Here is a 17,750-nt window from a genome sequence, read left to right as displayed (position 1 = left end):
ACGTAGCACGCACACGATAGCGTCCCGCTTGTATCCCTGAGTTTAGTCTCTCAGGCTGTATTATGAGCATAACACAATTTATATTTCTGCTGCGATGTAGTATGAATATTTAGTTTGACCCTACCCGGCTGACTTTAATCTAAAGGGTATGACTTTGTACTCATTTTAATAAAAGTGGCCGTATAAGCTGATGTGAAGAAAAAGAAAAACTTTTTAATGTTACATAATAGTTTTTTTACTTCTAGGTTTTTGTTGATTCAAATTAAACCCCCAGTTATGAGGTGAGACATGAGTTGAGATGAATGTAGCCTCTGTCTTATTTTCATAGCCTTATTAATTTGTTAATTAAAAATGACCCTAGACGTGGATCTGAGTCTTGGATTTGTTCAATATGGTTGTAGTCTTTTTTTTAAATGCATGCACTTAGCATTTGGACAATAAAATAGGAGGAAAAAGCAGCACCAAAAAGCAAAAATATACACATTGCTTTGTTGAGCCACTAGGTGGCGACAGAGCAGCACGATGTGGGCTACACCTTCTCTTCCCCAACAAAATGATTTTCTTACTGCACTGAATATAGAGCTGTAAGCTGTGAGAACAGCTGGCCGTATAGGATCAGGTCTTTCATTGCCTTGTAGACACAAGTATGTAGATATTTCCCTCACCAAGCTGCTCTTTCATTTTGGAAAATGCTAAAACGCAGTCCCCAACAATGTTGGGGACTGCTGCTGCATTGTATATGGGTTTACACTGTACATCAGGAGAGTTTACTGATGTGTATTGTATTTTATTACTTTTTGTTGTTGTATTATTTTGTATAGTGCTTATGTGCATGGCTCCTGTCATGTACAGGAACATAAAAACAATCAGACTGTGGGCCTGGAGAGCCTGGCCTCCCTTGGAAACATTCATTGCTATGGGAGAGATGTCTGCTGGGATAAAGCATGCTGTGAGCTGTCACCATAGTAATTGCATGAGACAGAGGCCGGGGGAGCGCACGGTACAAACCCACATGAGAGGGGAAGGGGAATTGGTGGATGAGTTGGCTTTTTTTTTCTTCTTCCCATTCAACATTGTGCCAAAGCTCCAGTTTTCCTTAAACTCAAGTATTAAATACTTCCAGCACCATGTTTCTGATGCTAATAGACTTTTGTCAACAATATCTTGAATCTTAAGTGATTCAATTATTTGAAATGCTGGCTTTATTTCAAATAATTTAAGTTAATTCTAGTGCTATTGTATTGACAGCCAGTTGGAAAATTGCAACCCAACAGCAGATTTAGTGTTTATCATACAATTAAAAAAATGTTATGACGAAATGCATGCAATGTATCCATATCCATTTAAAACTACAATAAAAAGTAGATGGATATATGCAGGGGAGGAAGGATGCCAATTGTTTTTCAAAAAATATCTAAGATTCAATAAACATTGATCAAATACAGAAAAAAAGAATCAAAAGACTGTTTATGACTGAATATGAAATGAAATCATTGTCAGGTATTGTTTTAAAGTTAGTTGTTCTTCCATTTGACTTGAAGATGGTCAGATTGTGCTGACATTTCGCCTCAGCCCTCCATCCCTGAGTACTGTGGTTTTACTTCTTTACTGTGTAATGAAGCTGAGCGTCAGACAGTTAACTTCAGCTCTTCTTCATGCTACACAGAGCACAGCAAAGAAAGTCTTTGTTCTCAACCTGCTCTTTTCCAAGGGCCTGCACATGCACACACGCATTACTTGCAGGTCAGTGGTGCACTTTTTTTCTTCTAGTTTTTTAAAATAGATATCTACTACATAATATAGACGCACCCGATAGTATAGTACACAGTAATAAATAATGCCACAGTGTAACACATACGGTATTTTAAGCAGCACATACAAGGAAAGGACTAGAGAGGGATCATACGTGGGGTCATTTATTTGACGTCTAGTAAACTTTATAAACCGCTGAGCGAGACTATGACATCATAAATGCTAATTTTTTTTTTGTGCAAGATCATTTACTAAACTGCCGCATAAGCATACAATGAAAGATGCTGCTGTCATGTATTAAGTCATGATTTGTAGACGGGCCTAAGTAACAACTTGAGTGCAGACTGTCGTCCCAAAAACATTTAGAAGACCAAAGTGAAGATCACAGAAGTTGAAAAGGCTGCTTGAATAAATGTACATCAACAGGAGCATTTAAGAGTGTCGACTCACAACTGCCTCTCGTGGTGTCAGTGACATTAATCAAATCACTGCTGGTTTACAATACAAAGGATTTTAACTTCTGCTTCTCTGATACTTCTGCTTTCACTGGTGCACTGTGACATTTTCAGTGACTGTTTCACCTTTAGAAACCTTTGTCCACCGTTAAATGTTTTCATTTAGAATCTATTTGGAAATATTTAGGGGGTTTCAAAAGGGCTTTAATATTAATTCATTGTATATATATATATATATATATATATATACTGTATATATGTGTGTGTGTGTATGTGTGTATATATATGTTTAAATAAGAAAAGTCAGACACTTTCCTGGAAAGTCGTCTTTCTCTCACAGAATTTGTTGTCAGATATCAAAACAGAGTCAAGCGGTATTTATTTTTTATCCGTCTTGTCATATAAATGGTGGTACCAAAGTATTTCTGTCCATAGTCGTTATTTTAGTATTTCACAACAGCTCCAATTTATCTGTATTTACAGATATATATATAGTTTGAAGACTCATTACGTCATAAAAGACAACTCAAAGCTCCCGATAAGAGCTTAAAAATGATCTGAATATGAGGAAAGGAATGTTCTGCTTTTAGGGAAAAACACTGTCATGAGTCAGCGAACTGAAGTCAGTGCACAACAACCACATCTTAAAACTGAAGACCCTCTTGCGATGCGATCACACCAAACACAATGCCAAATTGGGCCTAAAGTGTGTGTGTGTGGGTGGGGGGGGGAATTGCCCTTTCCCCACTTTCTACTTCCCTACTTCCTGTGCCCTTGCTCGGACCACACCCATCTTTGACCCCGGCCTTTATTTTGATCTCAACTGCACACCTTTTGTGACTGCATCTTACAAATTTGTGATGCTATCTTATTGACATAATCTACTCAAACGCCTGGCAAAGTAACCTCTTCCTGCTACAGTAAATCTACAGGTGCTCCAGGATCACATTTTTCCACAATGACACACAGAGACAGACTCACAAGGTGATAACAACGTCGCTGTCACGGCTGGTAAAAAACAATTTAAACTCTTATGGCTGTGGTGCCTTTTTTTTCTCAGATAAATAAACACATTTTCTAAAACATTTGTCATCTGTGGGGGTTCAGTTCATGTTCGTGTTTTTGGCGCTGGAATATATCTGACATTCATTTAGTTCCCTGGAGGTGGGAACTCTACCTTATGAATGTTTTCATGGAATGACTGAAGCTTTGGTTCTGATGGTTCACAGCATGAGCCGACATGTTCATTCCATATTACCAGAGAGACCTGTGTCTTTATTTCTAAATACAAGATTTAGAGCAAATTAATGTTACAAACGTATCCATAAAATAGAGATTATTCTCTGTCACTAAAATGTAATATGTAGTTGATATATAGATGACTGTGTTTTTGCTTATCATCTCATATCTCGCACCTTGTGTGGTAGTACTGCCTCACCACATCTCCTCTGACTCCTTTAAGTTTCGTAATGAATAATAATATCTCAAATATAACATGTTTATTGACCAACGCCTGATGAAGTGTTTGCAACAGATTGTATATTTGCTTTACACAACTTTACAATCCGTCAGTCAGTGAGGTTAAAGAATGATAACCTGCTTATACTTTCTAGAGCCTCTATCAGGCACCTGTTGGACTTTGCTGTTGGGTCCTCACCGTGTTTGTCAGAAATCTGCTACCTGTCAACTGCACGTGTTCCTGCTGGAAAGAGAAGTTGACATTCAAATGTTCAATGGACGACGTCTGTGAACTCTAAGAGAACAATGGCCTTTAACTCCTTTTTCCTGCCCTGTCATACGGTGTTAGTTCTCACTTTGTTCACTTCATAGTGTACAACACCGCACGCTCATTAACTTCACATGGAGATCTACAATGCAGTGAGGAAATCGCTTGTTTTACTTCTCCTTTATATTTAATTAACTGAATGTATGCTTAAGCTCATTAAAGGTACCCTGTGCAGTGTTTGACCACTAGTAGTAGCGCTATGGAGCAATGTTTGTATTGTACACGAGCACGCACGCAACATGATACGTGAATTTAGCTAAATAGTTTGGTAGCACTAACATGCTGCCATACAGTAAAAACTAATTACTTTTTTCATGATTGATTTCATAAATTTCAAACAATTTTGAAAAACGCCCATGCCAGTTAACCAATCAACTAACATGCATACCATGATTTGTGACTTTGTTGGTTTTAGTCGACAGAGATTATTCTGTTGATAGAGGAATTAGCAACACATTCTCACCCCCAACTAAATAAACTCCCATCTTCACAGGAATCTAAGGTTTAGACAACAAAACCACTTAGTTTTAGGAAAAGAGCGTGGTTGACGTTAACTTGACTAACGACTCATAACGACGCCCTTTAGCACCCTTTTCTGTCGAATTGGTCAAATTCCACTCACTGACCCACTTTGAACATGGTCCTTTGTGATTACAGGGGAATGGTGAGGTGTGTGTGTGTGTGTGTGTGTGTGTGTTTGTGTGAGTGTAGGTGTGTGTGTGTGTGTGTGTGGGTGTGTGACTGACCTGGTGGCAGAGAACTGGCTTTAAGGGCTGATAAAGACCTTTGGTTTTATTTTTTATTTTATTTATTTAACATTTATTTTTCTTATTTTTATACAAGGCTGTGAAATGTTGTGACTCTGTAGTTTAAAACCTTTATGTGGTATTTCCTGACTGCATTAACAAGGACAGTGTTGATATTCATTAGAGTCATTTCAACCACATCTGTTTTCCTGTTGTATCCTACCCAACAGAGACACAACAAAATATGCTTTAATTGATGATTAGCAATATCTAATTATTATTTTAATATTAACTAATATTTAAAAACACAGGATTGCATTTACATTACACGTGTGCATTTGTAGTTGAACAAGTTGTTTGTCAGTTTGTCAAATATTCTGCTTTTCTTCAAAACTATTGGGACAATTGTTGGATAAGTTTGTTTGTGTTCTTCCTTTTCTGTCTCTCACTCAATCTTTCTCATCTTCACCGCCAATTTGACCTTTTTGACGGTTGATTCCAGTTTTTCTCCACAGTGTAGCCAACAGGCTAACATCTTTGACAGGTATATGGTAGCCTAACGAAGCCTACGGTATACCTGCTGGCTAAACAAAGAAACCTAACTCCCAAAACCCAACCCTACTTTCAGCTTTTTAAACTATTTGATTTGGACCGATGCGTGTTTGTTTGGTAGCACATGCTTAGTGATGTCCCTCCTAAATTCTTCTAGCACTCACAGGATTAATCCATCTTTCTTGATGAAAGAGGAAGAACAGAAGCCCCCTGCATCATTCTTAGTCTGACTTTTATTGAAATCAAAGAAATTTAACAAAGAAAAATTCTATAAATCCGCTCTTTTACAATGTTTGGCCACTAAAGTATAAAAAAATGTTAAACTGAACACAAAATCTGATTAAAAAGAGATGGATATGAATTGATGAAATATCTGATAAATATAAACCACAAAACAAATCCTTTTGATGTGGAAACAAACATCTTACAACAGCTTTAGTCATATTGCCTCAGGCTGTCTCACACACCCAGACACACACACACACACGCACACAAAGAGGACCTTTGGCTCTTTGTGTGACAGCGGATCATACAGGCTACTGCTTATGATAAAATACACAATACAAATCTAACACAGAAACACAGTGGAGTGTTAGAATACATTACAAATACATTTTATTACATAAATAAAAAATAAAATCGCATATATAGACACATACAAAGTCTTTGTGTAACAACTGAAACAGTGATGTCCGTAAACAGTGAAACTCTGAGGAGGGAGATAAAGTTGTTTCCTGGGGCCATATCTTGGATCCATCTTTAGTTTCAGTCTCAGTAGAAACTCTCCTAAGCAAATATTACATGCAAAACACACCCACACACACGCGCACACACACCCACACACTGAACAATCACACAACCAAATCCATGTAAAATGAGAGCGAGCTTTTCCCTGTCATTGTCAGCGACACACAGCATTTTAACTGACGGTTTCAGTGAAACACGACACCAGCAGGCCGACAGCTAATGATATAGCGACACATGCTCACAAGAAGCAGTTTCAGATTCACATAATGCCACAGAAGTTAAAGCATAAATACAACATGTTCTCAGAAAATTCAAAATAATTTAAGTTATTTTTTTCTTGGAAAACATGCTCTAATGTTCATATACAGAAAATAGGAGCCTATTTAACAAGACACACCGGCTGCAAAGCAAAATCTTAAAGTTCTGTAAATGAACATGTCAGCCAAAGGTAAAGCAGAAAATCAATAGTTGTACACACATCTTCATTTCGGAGTCTTTTCGTGGGGTTCACCCTGTGGTTTCAGACAGCAAACTACAACACAGACACACAAAAGCACTCATGTGCAACAAACATTTTAGTTCATCCTGCTTTCCAAATCAATCTGTCAGACACTTCCGTTCAAACATAGTCTTTCCTGTCGTACCCTCCACCTGCACTGGTGGTGCGCGGGGCGGTGTAGGCCATCCGGGGCGGCTTGTACTTCTTCTCTTTTGGCGGGCAGCTGCTGCACAGCATCGCCCCACCAATCAGGAGCAGGACGGCCGCTCCCCAGCCGATGTAGAGCGATGCCCCGATCTCCCTCTTCTGCGCGGAGATCACGAGGGGGTTGTAGAAATCCTGGACGATGACGCTGGCCGACCAGGAGACGGGGATGAGAACCAAAAGGCCGCCGAGGACAAAGAAGATTCCAGCTATGATCATCACTTTGGCCTTGGACGACTCGTCTCCGATGCAGTTGGTGCACTTGGCGCCGACGATGGAGATCAGGACCCCCAACACCCCGAGTATGATGGCGATGATCATCATTGCTCGGGAGGCCTGCAGCTCCCGGGCCAAGGCCAGCATCGAGTCGTAGATCTTGCACTGCATCTGGCCAGTGCTCTGGGTGACACAGGTCATCCATAAACCCTCCCAGATGGTCTGAGCGGTGATGATGTTGGCTCCGACGAAAGCCGTCACCTTCCACATTGGCAGGGCGCATGTAACTATTGCAATGATAAAACCAATCACTCCAAAGGCAATGCCCACGATCTCCATGCCCATTGACATGCTGGCTCTTGGTCTGGTGACAGAACAAAATTAAAATAGAGAGTCCACAGATTTTCCAACAAAACTTTCAGATTACGGTGAAGGTCCTCCTCCTCTGTTGTTCTGGCGCCCTTGAAAAGTGTGAGCACCTGTATGAGGGTGTGATGTTGCTATGAGATGCTGCCACAGGAACAAGAGATCCTTTATACCTCAGGAGAGCGAGGAGGAGTCCCCCGGTGATGATGTCAAAAAGGAGGCCGTCTACATAACAAACAAAAAAAGAACACCACCTGTGTTCTATATATTGGAGGAGGGGAGCTGGAGGCAGGACGGGTGAGGAGGGATGTGATGGTGGGAGTGTGTGTCTGTGGTTGGTGGGGGTTGGTCTCTTGAGAGAAGAGAATGAGAAGTTCTGTTTAATATCGTCCAAAAAAACCCAATATGTGTAGTTCCTTACACTGACTTGCATCCATTAGTTAACCACAGTGCAAAACAGAGAGGTAGCTTCAGCCTCTGGCTATACATGGAAAGCTTGTTGTGAGTAAGCATGGAAACACACACACACACACACTCGGACTGTCCCTCTGATACTATTCGTTACTTCCTGGTTCCAGTCTTCAAATAGTCAGGATTAATTGTTAGGAAAACAATCCCAAAAGCTCTGCTGGAAACCGGAATAACTGCACCCAGAGCAAATATGAGCAGAGAGAAAACATGATCGGCTGATTCTCAGACACCTTTAGCATATAGACAGCGGGATCTCAGTATCGGTTGAACTCTTTGCTCTGACCAAATGATTCCTTGAAACACACGTGGTTGAGTATTCTGTAAAAACTAAGAAAAAAAAAACTTGCTCGAGGTATTATGTGAATCCATGTTGAAGATTAGTCAAACAAATCAGAAAAATTACACGGACTAAATTTAGAAAATAAGGATTTGTCTTTTTTGTTCTGTAAAAATGTTAAAGGACATTTGTTTTTAGCTCGTCGTTAACTGTGAACACAATGATTGGTACAATGTCCTTTCCTGTAAATGTGTTGGTTTTAAAATACAAGCAAGCACCTCTGCGGTAATGAATTTGTCATTATCAAAAGGACTACACATCAGGGCAATTTTTTTTTTCTTTTTGGAGACATCACTCACCTCCAAACCTAAATATCACGGGGCTACGACTGTTCATCGCCAACAGGCTGATCCAGTGTTTTTGTCAAACACACAAATTTTACGAGTCTCACATTATGAGTCCAGAGCTCTGTTTGTCGTACCATCGTGTTGATGTAACAACATCAGTTGATGCTTTACTGCAAGCGACCTGTATCAGTACACCTGTGTTGACCAGCTGCTTGTGTTACCAAAACAAGACCCGAAGCTGCTTCTGTTTTTGCTATAAATGTATATTCTCCATTTTTAACCAAGTCAGATATTATCATGTCATCAGTGGAAGAATGCAAGCTCAAACTAACACACATCTACATATGGACAAATGATCGTGTCACCAGTGGAGGAAAGTAATTCAGTGTGTTTACTCAAGTACAATTTTGAGGTACTTTACTTCAGCATTTCCATTTTTGATACTTTATACTTCCACTATTTTCAGTTCGCTGACATAATATATAGATGGATGATGTAAGATAAAATCAACTGATAAATGATGATGTATTATTATAGTTTAAGTTTGGACTTTATTGCAGTCGATAAAATAATTAAAATTAGCCCCATTTTTACTAGCTGGCATTAAAGTGATGTACATATTAATTCATCAATAACTATTATCCAATAATATACTAAATGGCTCTGCATAATGAGTACTTTTCATTTCGATATTTTAATAATAGTTTAAATAGTAACACCCAGTGGTGGAAGAAGTATTTTTACTTAAGTTGAAGAGGTTTGTTCAGTGTTGTTCAGAGGAGCAGAAATAGGCTGTGTGTAGTAATGCTCCTGGAGCAGGATTAACAGGCTGCTCTGCTACCTGAGCACACCTGCCGGACCACAGAGGGATAATTTGACTATTCAAAAGAGGAATGAGTTGGTTTCTGCAGAACAGACACCAAACAGAAAGGACTTCCCCTTTACATCACAATTTAAAAGAGCATCATCTGTCACACACAACTCACTAACTCTGTAAAACATCAACACCCATTTTTCATGCTGTTTATGTAAAATGGTATAAAAGATTTTAAAAAACGAAGAAGGTAAAAAACAAATACAGTTCTTGAACAATGTGCTCATGTTGTCTTCAACTTGTTCATCTTAATTCTGTTATTTGAATTTCCACTTTTATCTCCAAAGTATATGGAATCAAAACCTTGTCACTATTTATGGCTTTTCCTCTCAATTATTTCAAAACATTTGTTAATCATCTTTATCATTGTTCATAAGAACCCGGATAAATTAGGCCCACATACTGTTTCACAGTGAAAATCTTTATTACTTTGTTATTTAAGTTATTTCAATAATTTCAGTAGATCTAAAACCAAAACATTTGCATTCAAAGAGTAAACTCAAAATGTTCTCTCGATTTTGGCAAACACATACAATGTTAATGCATCAAAAGCCATAAAAGCATCAACCTTAGTATACAATGTCTAAACACAGCATTCATAAAGCATCGTACATGTTATAAGCACAAATAATAAATATATATATATGTATATGGGATGTAAATGGGATAAAGTCTCTTAACTAACCACATAGACAAAATTTGTGAACTTCTGTTACCATATTCGGTCACGTCTTCTTAAACTTGATTTAGACCAATGGTAAATGTAAACAGAACCATCAAACATCCGAATAGAGCTTTTAAATCAATTATTTTTTAAGTATTAAAAAACTGCCTGCAGATTTACAATTATCTATGCTCCTTAATATTCTCTTTTACCATTTTTACCATTTTACCAATAATTATTATTTAGCTTCAGTTCTGTGCTCATTTCCGGACAATGTACAAATAAGCAGGATACAAATGAAAATAATATGAAGGAGGTCACATTTCCTCCTACTCCCCCCTCTGTCCTGTACTCTTCCTTCACACGTAGTCCCTCCTGTTGTAGGAGCTTGGAGCGTTTGACCTCGGTGCGACGGAGTACGCCATACGACTCTGAGGGTGCACGCTGTACCTCGGTTTATCTTCCCTTGGAGGGCAACTGCAGCAGAGGATGGACCCTCCAATCAGCAGCAGGGCCGCGGCAGCCCAGCCTAGATACAGCGCCGCCCCGATCTCCATCTTCTGACCAGAGTGGATGAGTGGACTGTAGAACTCAACTATGATGGTGTGTGCTGACCAGGAAACGGGCACCAGCTGGGTCAGAGCGGCTGTGATGAACGCGCCGCCTGAGGCGGCCATCACCCTGGCTTTAACCCCTTCATCCTCGATGCAGTTGGTGCACTTTGCTCCGACCATAGATATCAGGAGAGCCACCACCCCCACGATGATAGAGACGATGGTGAGTGCCCTGGCGGCCTGCAGGTCCTGAGGTAAAGCCAGCATGGAGTCGTAGACCTTACACTGCATCTGCCCCGTGCTCTGGAACACGCAGTTCATCCACAGGCCCTCCCAGTACACCTGAGCTGTGACAATGTTGGAGCCAATGAAGGCCGAGACCCTCCACATTGGCAAGGCGCAGCTGGTCACACTCAGCACCCAGCCGAGCACTGACAGAATGACGCCGACCAGTTCAAGTCCAAAAGACACCATAGTGCACTCAGACAAGCGTGCCCCCTTTTGGATCAAAAGCTCCTTTATTCGTCCTTCCTCTCCTCTCGGTTCCTCTATATATGATTTTCTCTTTCTCTCGGTTGTCCTTGCTTCCCTGTCTTCCTTTTATTTTCCAGCTAATACTTAAAGGCCTTCTTGCTTTTGCCCTTCAAGCTCCACTTTGTCGACCCTTCTTTCCACCAGGTATGTCCTCTCCTCAAGCTGTAGCTACTGCACCTGCTGCTGAATCCAGAAGTGTCGATTTGTCACAGTGTGCTTCCTCCACAAACTCTCTGCTGCGTGTACGTGTCCGCTCAGACGTTTCCTCTGTTCTTCTGCTCTTAAGTCGTCGATGACCCTTATCTGTGCATTGTTTTATTACTAAGTGGTCAGGCCCTCCTAAGAGATGACATCACTCGTCAAACCAAACCAATCAGGTGAGGTCTAGGCATTGGCCTCATTTACCACCTGGGTGTGTTGGTGCTCGTGTGTGTGTTTTTTCAAATGAGGAGTAGTTTTATGGTTTAACCTTTTGCCCATGGTAGCTCTGGGTGTGTCGGCTTTATTGCTGTCAGTCGGTAATGAGTGGCCAAGCCGAGCTTGTTATGTGGTTGATAGGTGACCACATGAGGCCGTAAGGAATATACATGAATTCTAATAGCTGTGTGTGTGCGTGTGTGTGTGTGTGTGTTCGTGTTTGCATAGCGTGGGATTGTGTTTGAGTAAGACTGAGGAAGAGAACTTTGGCACATATTAAATGCAAGCAGGCTGTTTTTCTGTTACATATTTTCTGTTTCCATTCTTTTTTGTTGTTGTGATGTGCCGTGTTTTTATAGCCTCGACAAAAACACGATGTGACAGTTTTTATAGCTGTTTTTATAACACGTACCATCTCCACTGGGTCACACAGGCGATGGGTAATCATAAAGTAAAATTCTAGTTAATGACAAACTACAAATGTTACAAATATATTTGATAGATGTGACCTCTGTGAACCAACTTATTCTGCCAATATTTTCTTTTTCATGTTGGGGAGAAACTACAAACAAAATTTAAGCTTTTGAAATCATGCTAAAATCATGCTGTGATTGGTGATTTGCTTTCACACCACAAATGAAACACACCAGAGTCCACTTGGAAGAGGAGATAGATCCTTCTCCGTTGTTTGATCCGCACCAGGGTTCCATTGACAGCTGTCACGCCAGCCCAAACAAACCGTACTAACCGGGAAAATGGACCTGAGTTTGTTTTAACCAAAGTAAATGGGTGAGACCTGTGAAAGCTTCACAATTCATGAGTGATGTATTCACTATAAATAATTACTATTGACATCTGACCAAAAAGCCATTCAAAAAAGCCATTAACTTCGAGACGAGGGAACTCAATTCAAAGTATCCTTTTTCAACATCTTAACACGGGGTTGTCTTTGATCAGACAGTCTCCACATAATAAACATAAAACCAGCAAACAACAAAATTGCGAACCAAAATGTAAGAAATGTCATGCAGAAATGGAAAAGTGTTTTGGTTCATGGTTGTAATTGTTGCACCCTTAAAATGAACTGTCCAAATACACGTCCATCTTCGTTTTGCAACTTTTATTAACAAATCCCACGGTTAAGCACAAGCACATTTTTGCCTTCAGGCTGCATCACAGTCTCCAAAGACTCTCTTAAAGCGACAGCGCTTTCTTCTAAAGTGCCAGTACAACAACTTTCCTCCCTTCACAGTTAGTAAGTATACAGTTAGGTAATATTTTCAACTATTGAAGTCATACAAATATGAATGAACTTAAACACGTATGATTTTACATTGACACACTACATAATATTGGACTATTAAATGTAATATTCTCCCACAAGGTTGACTGTGATTTGTCCAAGTCATCACTCCGGTGCCGCTATCACACTCTGACACTTGTATCTGGTATACGTGATCACATTATCACACTTCAACATTAGTCAACATTGCACGTCTGCTAAACAATGGTTAACACTGTAACCATGATAAGATAAAGCCTGATAAAAGGCAATTCATTGAGATTATCTTTGTATTTAGGAAGGAAACAAACAATCCGCTAACAATTCAAATCATATTTGACTGTCAATACTATCAGCTTCTTTGTTTGCATGCTTAATCAAGAAATATTTGACTTTGGAGTCGCTGATCAACAGCACTACTACGGTGTGTACTCCAGCAAGCAGTGTCTTTTGCACACTCTTTTATTTGCACACAGCAAAAGTAGCATTTGAAGTCGTGTTTCTTCACCAATTTATTTCAATTAATTAATTAATTAATTTAAACCCAGTCTACACGTATACAGATATTTTCTAAAACGAATACTGTATTTTCTCCACACGACTGTTTTGGCGTGGCAGACTTGCCTAACAATGTTTGACACTCTTTCTCGTGGCAAGCCAAAGGCCTTAGCTATCTTCCGCAGTCTAGTTGGGTAGTAGCTACAGTGTACAGGCTACCTTTTTCAAAACACCTGGAGATCTCATCACCGTTGATTCCCCTTCGATGTAAAGACGAAGGAGCTCACTCAAAGATACGATCTATGCTCTGGACATGCAAAACTTGTCCTTCTACTTCTCATCGACGACTATCCCTCTCTGGAAATTGTCCTTCCATCGGCTGGTTCGACCAAGCCTGATCCAAAACCGTCGTTTCTTGGCCCAGGATGGCATCCCCGTTCTCAATGCTGCCTGCAGAGCTCTAATTGGTTAGTTTTATGTTGTTGTTTTTTCAGCTGTTAGTGACACCAGCATCACACCAAATCAAACTGCTGGAAAAGTTTGGTGATGTGGGCAGGCTAAATATATATTTGTCATAAAATACATTTACGCCCTGGAGTAATCATTCATATCATTTTCATGTTACCAAAACAGCTCTTTACTTATGAATACTGTAACAACTCCATATATATATGTGCAGTGTGTGGAGGCTCAATCTCTCACAAGAGTTGATCAATGAGTTTCAGATAGCAGAGCGATTATCCAGTTCCCTGTTTTGTCCCTGTGTGTGTTGGTGGATTCGTGAAATTGTGAGCTCTTCCTTCTCTCCAGCTGCAGAGTAAACACCGATGATATCGTATCCTACTGTGTGTTTGGAGAGGTTATTTCAGAATGCAGACTGTATATATAACAGGTTTATCTATTTGGTCAACTGCCAAGCGAAATTCAGATGGGTGCATGGGTCAGCAACTACAGCCAACACACTGATCATACTGTGCTAACCTGAATACAGGAGGGAAGACAGTTATGGAAATACCCTTCAAGGAAGTACTGATACTGTCCTGCTCTGAAACTAAAGTACATGTATTATTTGTGTTTTTTATTCAACGTAACAAAAAAAAAAGCACTTAGTGCTAAAACGGAAGAAAAACTACCATTAACCAAGGGTCAGGAATTAAAAGAAGTGTTACGTATAATAGTTTGTCTGTCACCTCATTAGGAATTGAACAATCATTGATACATCGCTTCTGCTGTACTTAGACGTTTTGTGAGGATGATTGTAATACACATGCACGCGAAAGAAAGTCAACACATAAACAATTACACGTTTTAGTTTAAACCAAGTAGTGCCAGCAATAATTCCCATCTCAAGTGAATGCAGGATGACGTCTCACTCATGACTCTCTTGATATCAATCCCTCTCCTCTTTCAATTTTTTCCCCCTCCGTTGTGATAGTAACTGACTCACACCTGCTTGGGGGATTTGTACATTTTATATCTTAAGTCTACTTTGTAACTAACTTGTATGGTGTAATGGGTGTAACCAAGTTCTACTAAGTTATAGCGTAACTATAGCTGGAGCAACAGGCTGCAGTTTCTGCTACTTAATCTACAGCGTTATTATTGCATTGTTGTGTTCTGGTTAACAGAGCATTGTTCGTCCATGTTTGTACAGGTTTCATGCAGAAGAAATAGGGGACTTTTGTCATTAATGATACAGTTTCTGTAGGCAAGGCAAGGCAAGGCAAGTTTATTTGTATAGCACATTTCAACAACAAGGTAATTCAAAGTGCTTCACATAAAACCATTAAAAGCATCAAAACATAAGGCAAAAGAAAAGGAGATTAAAAAACAATTAAGAACATTTATTGAAACAATAAAAACAGTCATTAAAACACTAGAAAGCAGTGTAAGATATAAAATACAGTAGTAAAATGCAGAAATGTATTAATATCCTTGATTCTGGTTAAATTAAAGGCGGCAGCAAACAGAAAAGTCTTCAATCTTGATTTAAAGGAGCGGAGGGTCTCAGCAGACCTGCAGCTTTCTGGGACTTTGTTCCAGATATGTGGAGCAGAAAAACTGAACGCTGCTTCTCCATGTTTAGTTCTGACTCTGGGAACAGAAAGTAGACCGGTCCCAGACGACCTAAGGGGTCGGGATGGTTCATAAGGTAGAAGCAGATCAGAAATGTATTTTGGCCCTAAACCATTTACTGCTTTATAGCTCTTATACAACGACGCATTAAAGCAATTTTAGGTAAAACAATAATTACCGAGCTGGGGGACGGGGTAATATTACCAGAAAAACTCAGAAATTTCCAGATTAAAGGCGTAAATTCATGAGAATAGAAACTTGGACATTCTCTGAGATTAAAGTGGCAAATTTATGAGAAAAAAAACCTCACAAATTTCAGAAATTATAATGTGATAAATAAATGCCAAAAAACTGAAAAATAGAGTGCAAAATCGTGGTAGCGAAAAGTAGTGGGCTATATTTGTTACCACTTTGCTTTGCAAGGTTGGATCAACCACCACAGATGCCTCCGTTAAACACTGCGATAACTTGAGCCAACGGTTGCAAAACATATTATTGTAGCTGACTGGGTTGTCTTTTGTGTTATCCGTGCTGACGCGTCTTTGTGTAGTCAAAGATAGAAGTTCTGAGTCTTTACTGTACTTTCTACAATATTAGTATTTATTATATTCATAAAAGAACACAGAATGAACATAAAAGAAAACAAAAAACAAGTTTGTCTATCAGGACCTTCGTCTCACTCAGAGGCCGTCCTTTCTCATAAAATGTGTCACTTTGTTTGTTTTTCTATAAAGATCACCTCCCTTTCCCAGCTCCATTTTCGTTAACCTGCAACGGCCCTAACGCTTTGTTGTCTCTCCTGCATATCGACTTAACCTACAAGTTATTCAAAATAACACTTAAGTCAAAATATGCTGAAGTAACTGTAGAATTCCTGATTTAAGAAATACTAATTTCACGGTCTTGTTCAAACCTAGATTGGGGGTAGATTGCACACTAGTCACAATTGACAAGAATAAAACTTAACTTACGTAACTACAATAGAAAATGAAACCTCTTCTTCGACTATATTAAAGAAGACAAGCTCCTAAACTGTCTGTCTATCAAGATGAGATAGTGGCAGTTTAATTCAATAGAAACTGTTGGCCTGAGAGACCTCATAAAGATGTTACACCCCATATTTAAAGAATGGAAAACAGTTTACTGACGAACACACCAATCTGTTGAGTCAAAATCACACTTATAATAATATAGGAGGAATATCTCCTAGCCAATCACCAGCCTTTCATTTCAAATTGCCCGTTTCAAAGAGAGATGGGGATTTCCACTGGCAGCCTTTATTAGGTGACTGGTCGGTGGCGATACTGCTCTATAAGCGGACTCTCTGTTACTAAGTAATACGTCTTTTGAAAGAGGTAGCCTTGGATTTAATGGCTGCTTCAAGATTTATGGACACATTAAAAGTTGTTTGAACACTGGGCGATGCTACACCACCCCATCCTTCTTTCTCTTTGCGCACAAAGCTCCAAACAAAATCAGAGTTGTGTATTTTATTGCTGCATTGACATATACAATGAAATGTACAGGTTCACACCTGCATGACAATAAACTGACAGCATAAAAAAAGTCCTCTTAGTCAGGTTTAAACCTAGTGACTTTCAGGGAAATTGTGTGTACACCACACACTCACACACTCACACACACACACACACACACACACTCACACACACACACACACACACACACACACACACACACACACACACACACACACACACAGTAAACGTTTTGAAAGAAGAAGTTGCTGCCTCCCTTTGGACAGAGCGGTGAATAGCAGACAGGGTTTCTTTCACGTCAGGGTTACAACATTTAGAAGTCCCTAAATCCAGACCTGTCACATACGCCGTATATCATAACACTGACTCTTTTTTGTTGCCCTTCCCCACTCCGCCCCCCACACCAATTTCCCAGAAATATCTCTTTTCCTGTGATCTTGTATGAACAAAACAACCTTGTATGTTCACACTTACAATCGGCCCTCAGTCTGATTCACAGAACACACACAGACATAAAAGAGCTTCTCTCAAAGCCTTTATTTCACTTTTCACTTTTTCAATTTGTTTTGAGAAATGCAGTTCTGTTTCTTAAAGTAACAAAATGACTAAAGGCCCATTTCACCTTTTCAGTCACCTGTAATTATCTAAACCCAGGGAGTGTCATGAAATCATGTTGGAGCTGCGTTTATCAAAGGTCACATGCTTCGCGCTTCCTGAATAAAACGTTTTAATTGCAAGTATAACTTCTGTGTACACACCTGTCGACAACACCGAGAATTGCAGAAGACCTGCCATTAAATACACTGAAGCACATAAACGTTTCTGCTTCACAGATACGTCTTTAAAAACAAGACTGCATATTTTGGACAAAATCTGATAAAGTTTTTGATTTGTAGGGGTGTCAGATATTGAAATTGTTAGTAAATGACACAAAGAG

The 17,750-nt window shown here is 39.6% G+C and overlaps 2 protein-coding genes across 2 annotated transcripts; both read right to left on the bottom strand.

The window, feature by feature from the left end:
- Positions 1-5,450: 5,450 nt before the first annotated feature.
- Positions 5,451-7,503, bottom strand: LOC116389037 (claudin-3-like). Its single transcript, XM_031857426.1, has one exon. The coding sequence runs from the start codon at positions 7,306-7,308 to the stop codon at positions 6,658-6,660; it is 651 nt and encodes a 216-aa protein (XP_031713286.1). The 5' UTR covers positions 7,309-7,503; the 3' UTR covers positions 5,451-6,657.
- A 2,194-nt stretch (positions 7,504-9,697) lies between these two features.
- Positions 9,698-11,328, bottom strand: LOC116389036 (claudin-4-like). The gene has a single exon (XM_031857425.1). The coding sequence runs from the start codon at positions 10,982-10,984 to the stop codon at positions 10,316-10,318; it is 669 nt and encodes a 222-aa protein (XP_031713285.1). The 5' UTR covers positions 10,985-11,328; the 3' UTR covers positions 9,698-10,315.
- Positions 11,329-17,750: the final 6,422 nt, after the last annotated feature.

The sequence above is a fragment of the Anarrhichthys ocellatus genome, unplaced genomic scaffold (genome assembly GCF_004355925.1).
Source record: "Anarrhichthys ocellatus isolate YVR2014 unplaced genomic scaffold, GSC_Weel_1.0 scaffold18, whole genome shotgun sequence".
Taxonomy (NCBI): Eukaryota; Metazoa; Chordata; class Actinopteri; order Perciformes; family Anarhichadidae; genus Anarrhichthys; species Anarrhichthys ocellatus.
The sequence above is the reverse complement of the archived record's forward strand: the minus strand, read 5'-3'. Positions and strand labels throughout refer to the sequence as shown.

What these genes read in the sequence shown, in the direction of transcription:
- LOC116389036 (XM_031857425.1), bottom strand. Translation starts at nt 10,984, where the DNA reads ATGGTGTCTTTTGGACTTGAACTGGTCGGCGTCATTCTGTCAGTGCTC.
- LOC116389037 (XM_031857426.1), bottom strand. Translation starts at nt 7,308, where the DNA reads ATGTCAATGGGCATGGAGATCGTGGGCATTGCCTTTGGAGTGATTGGT.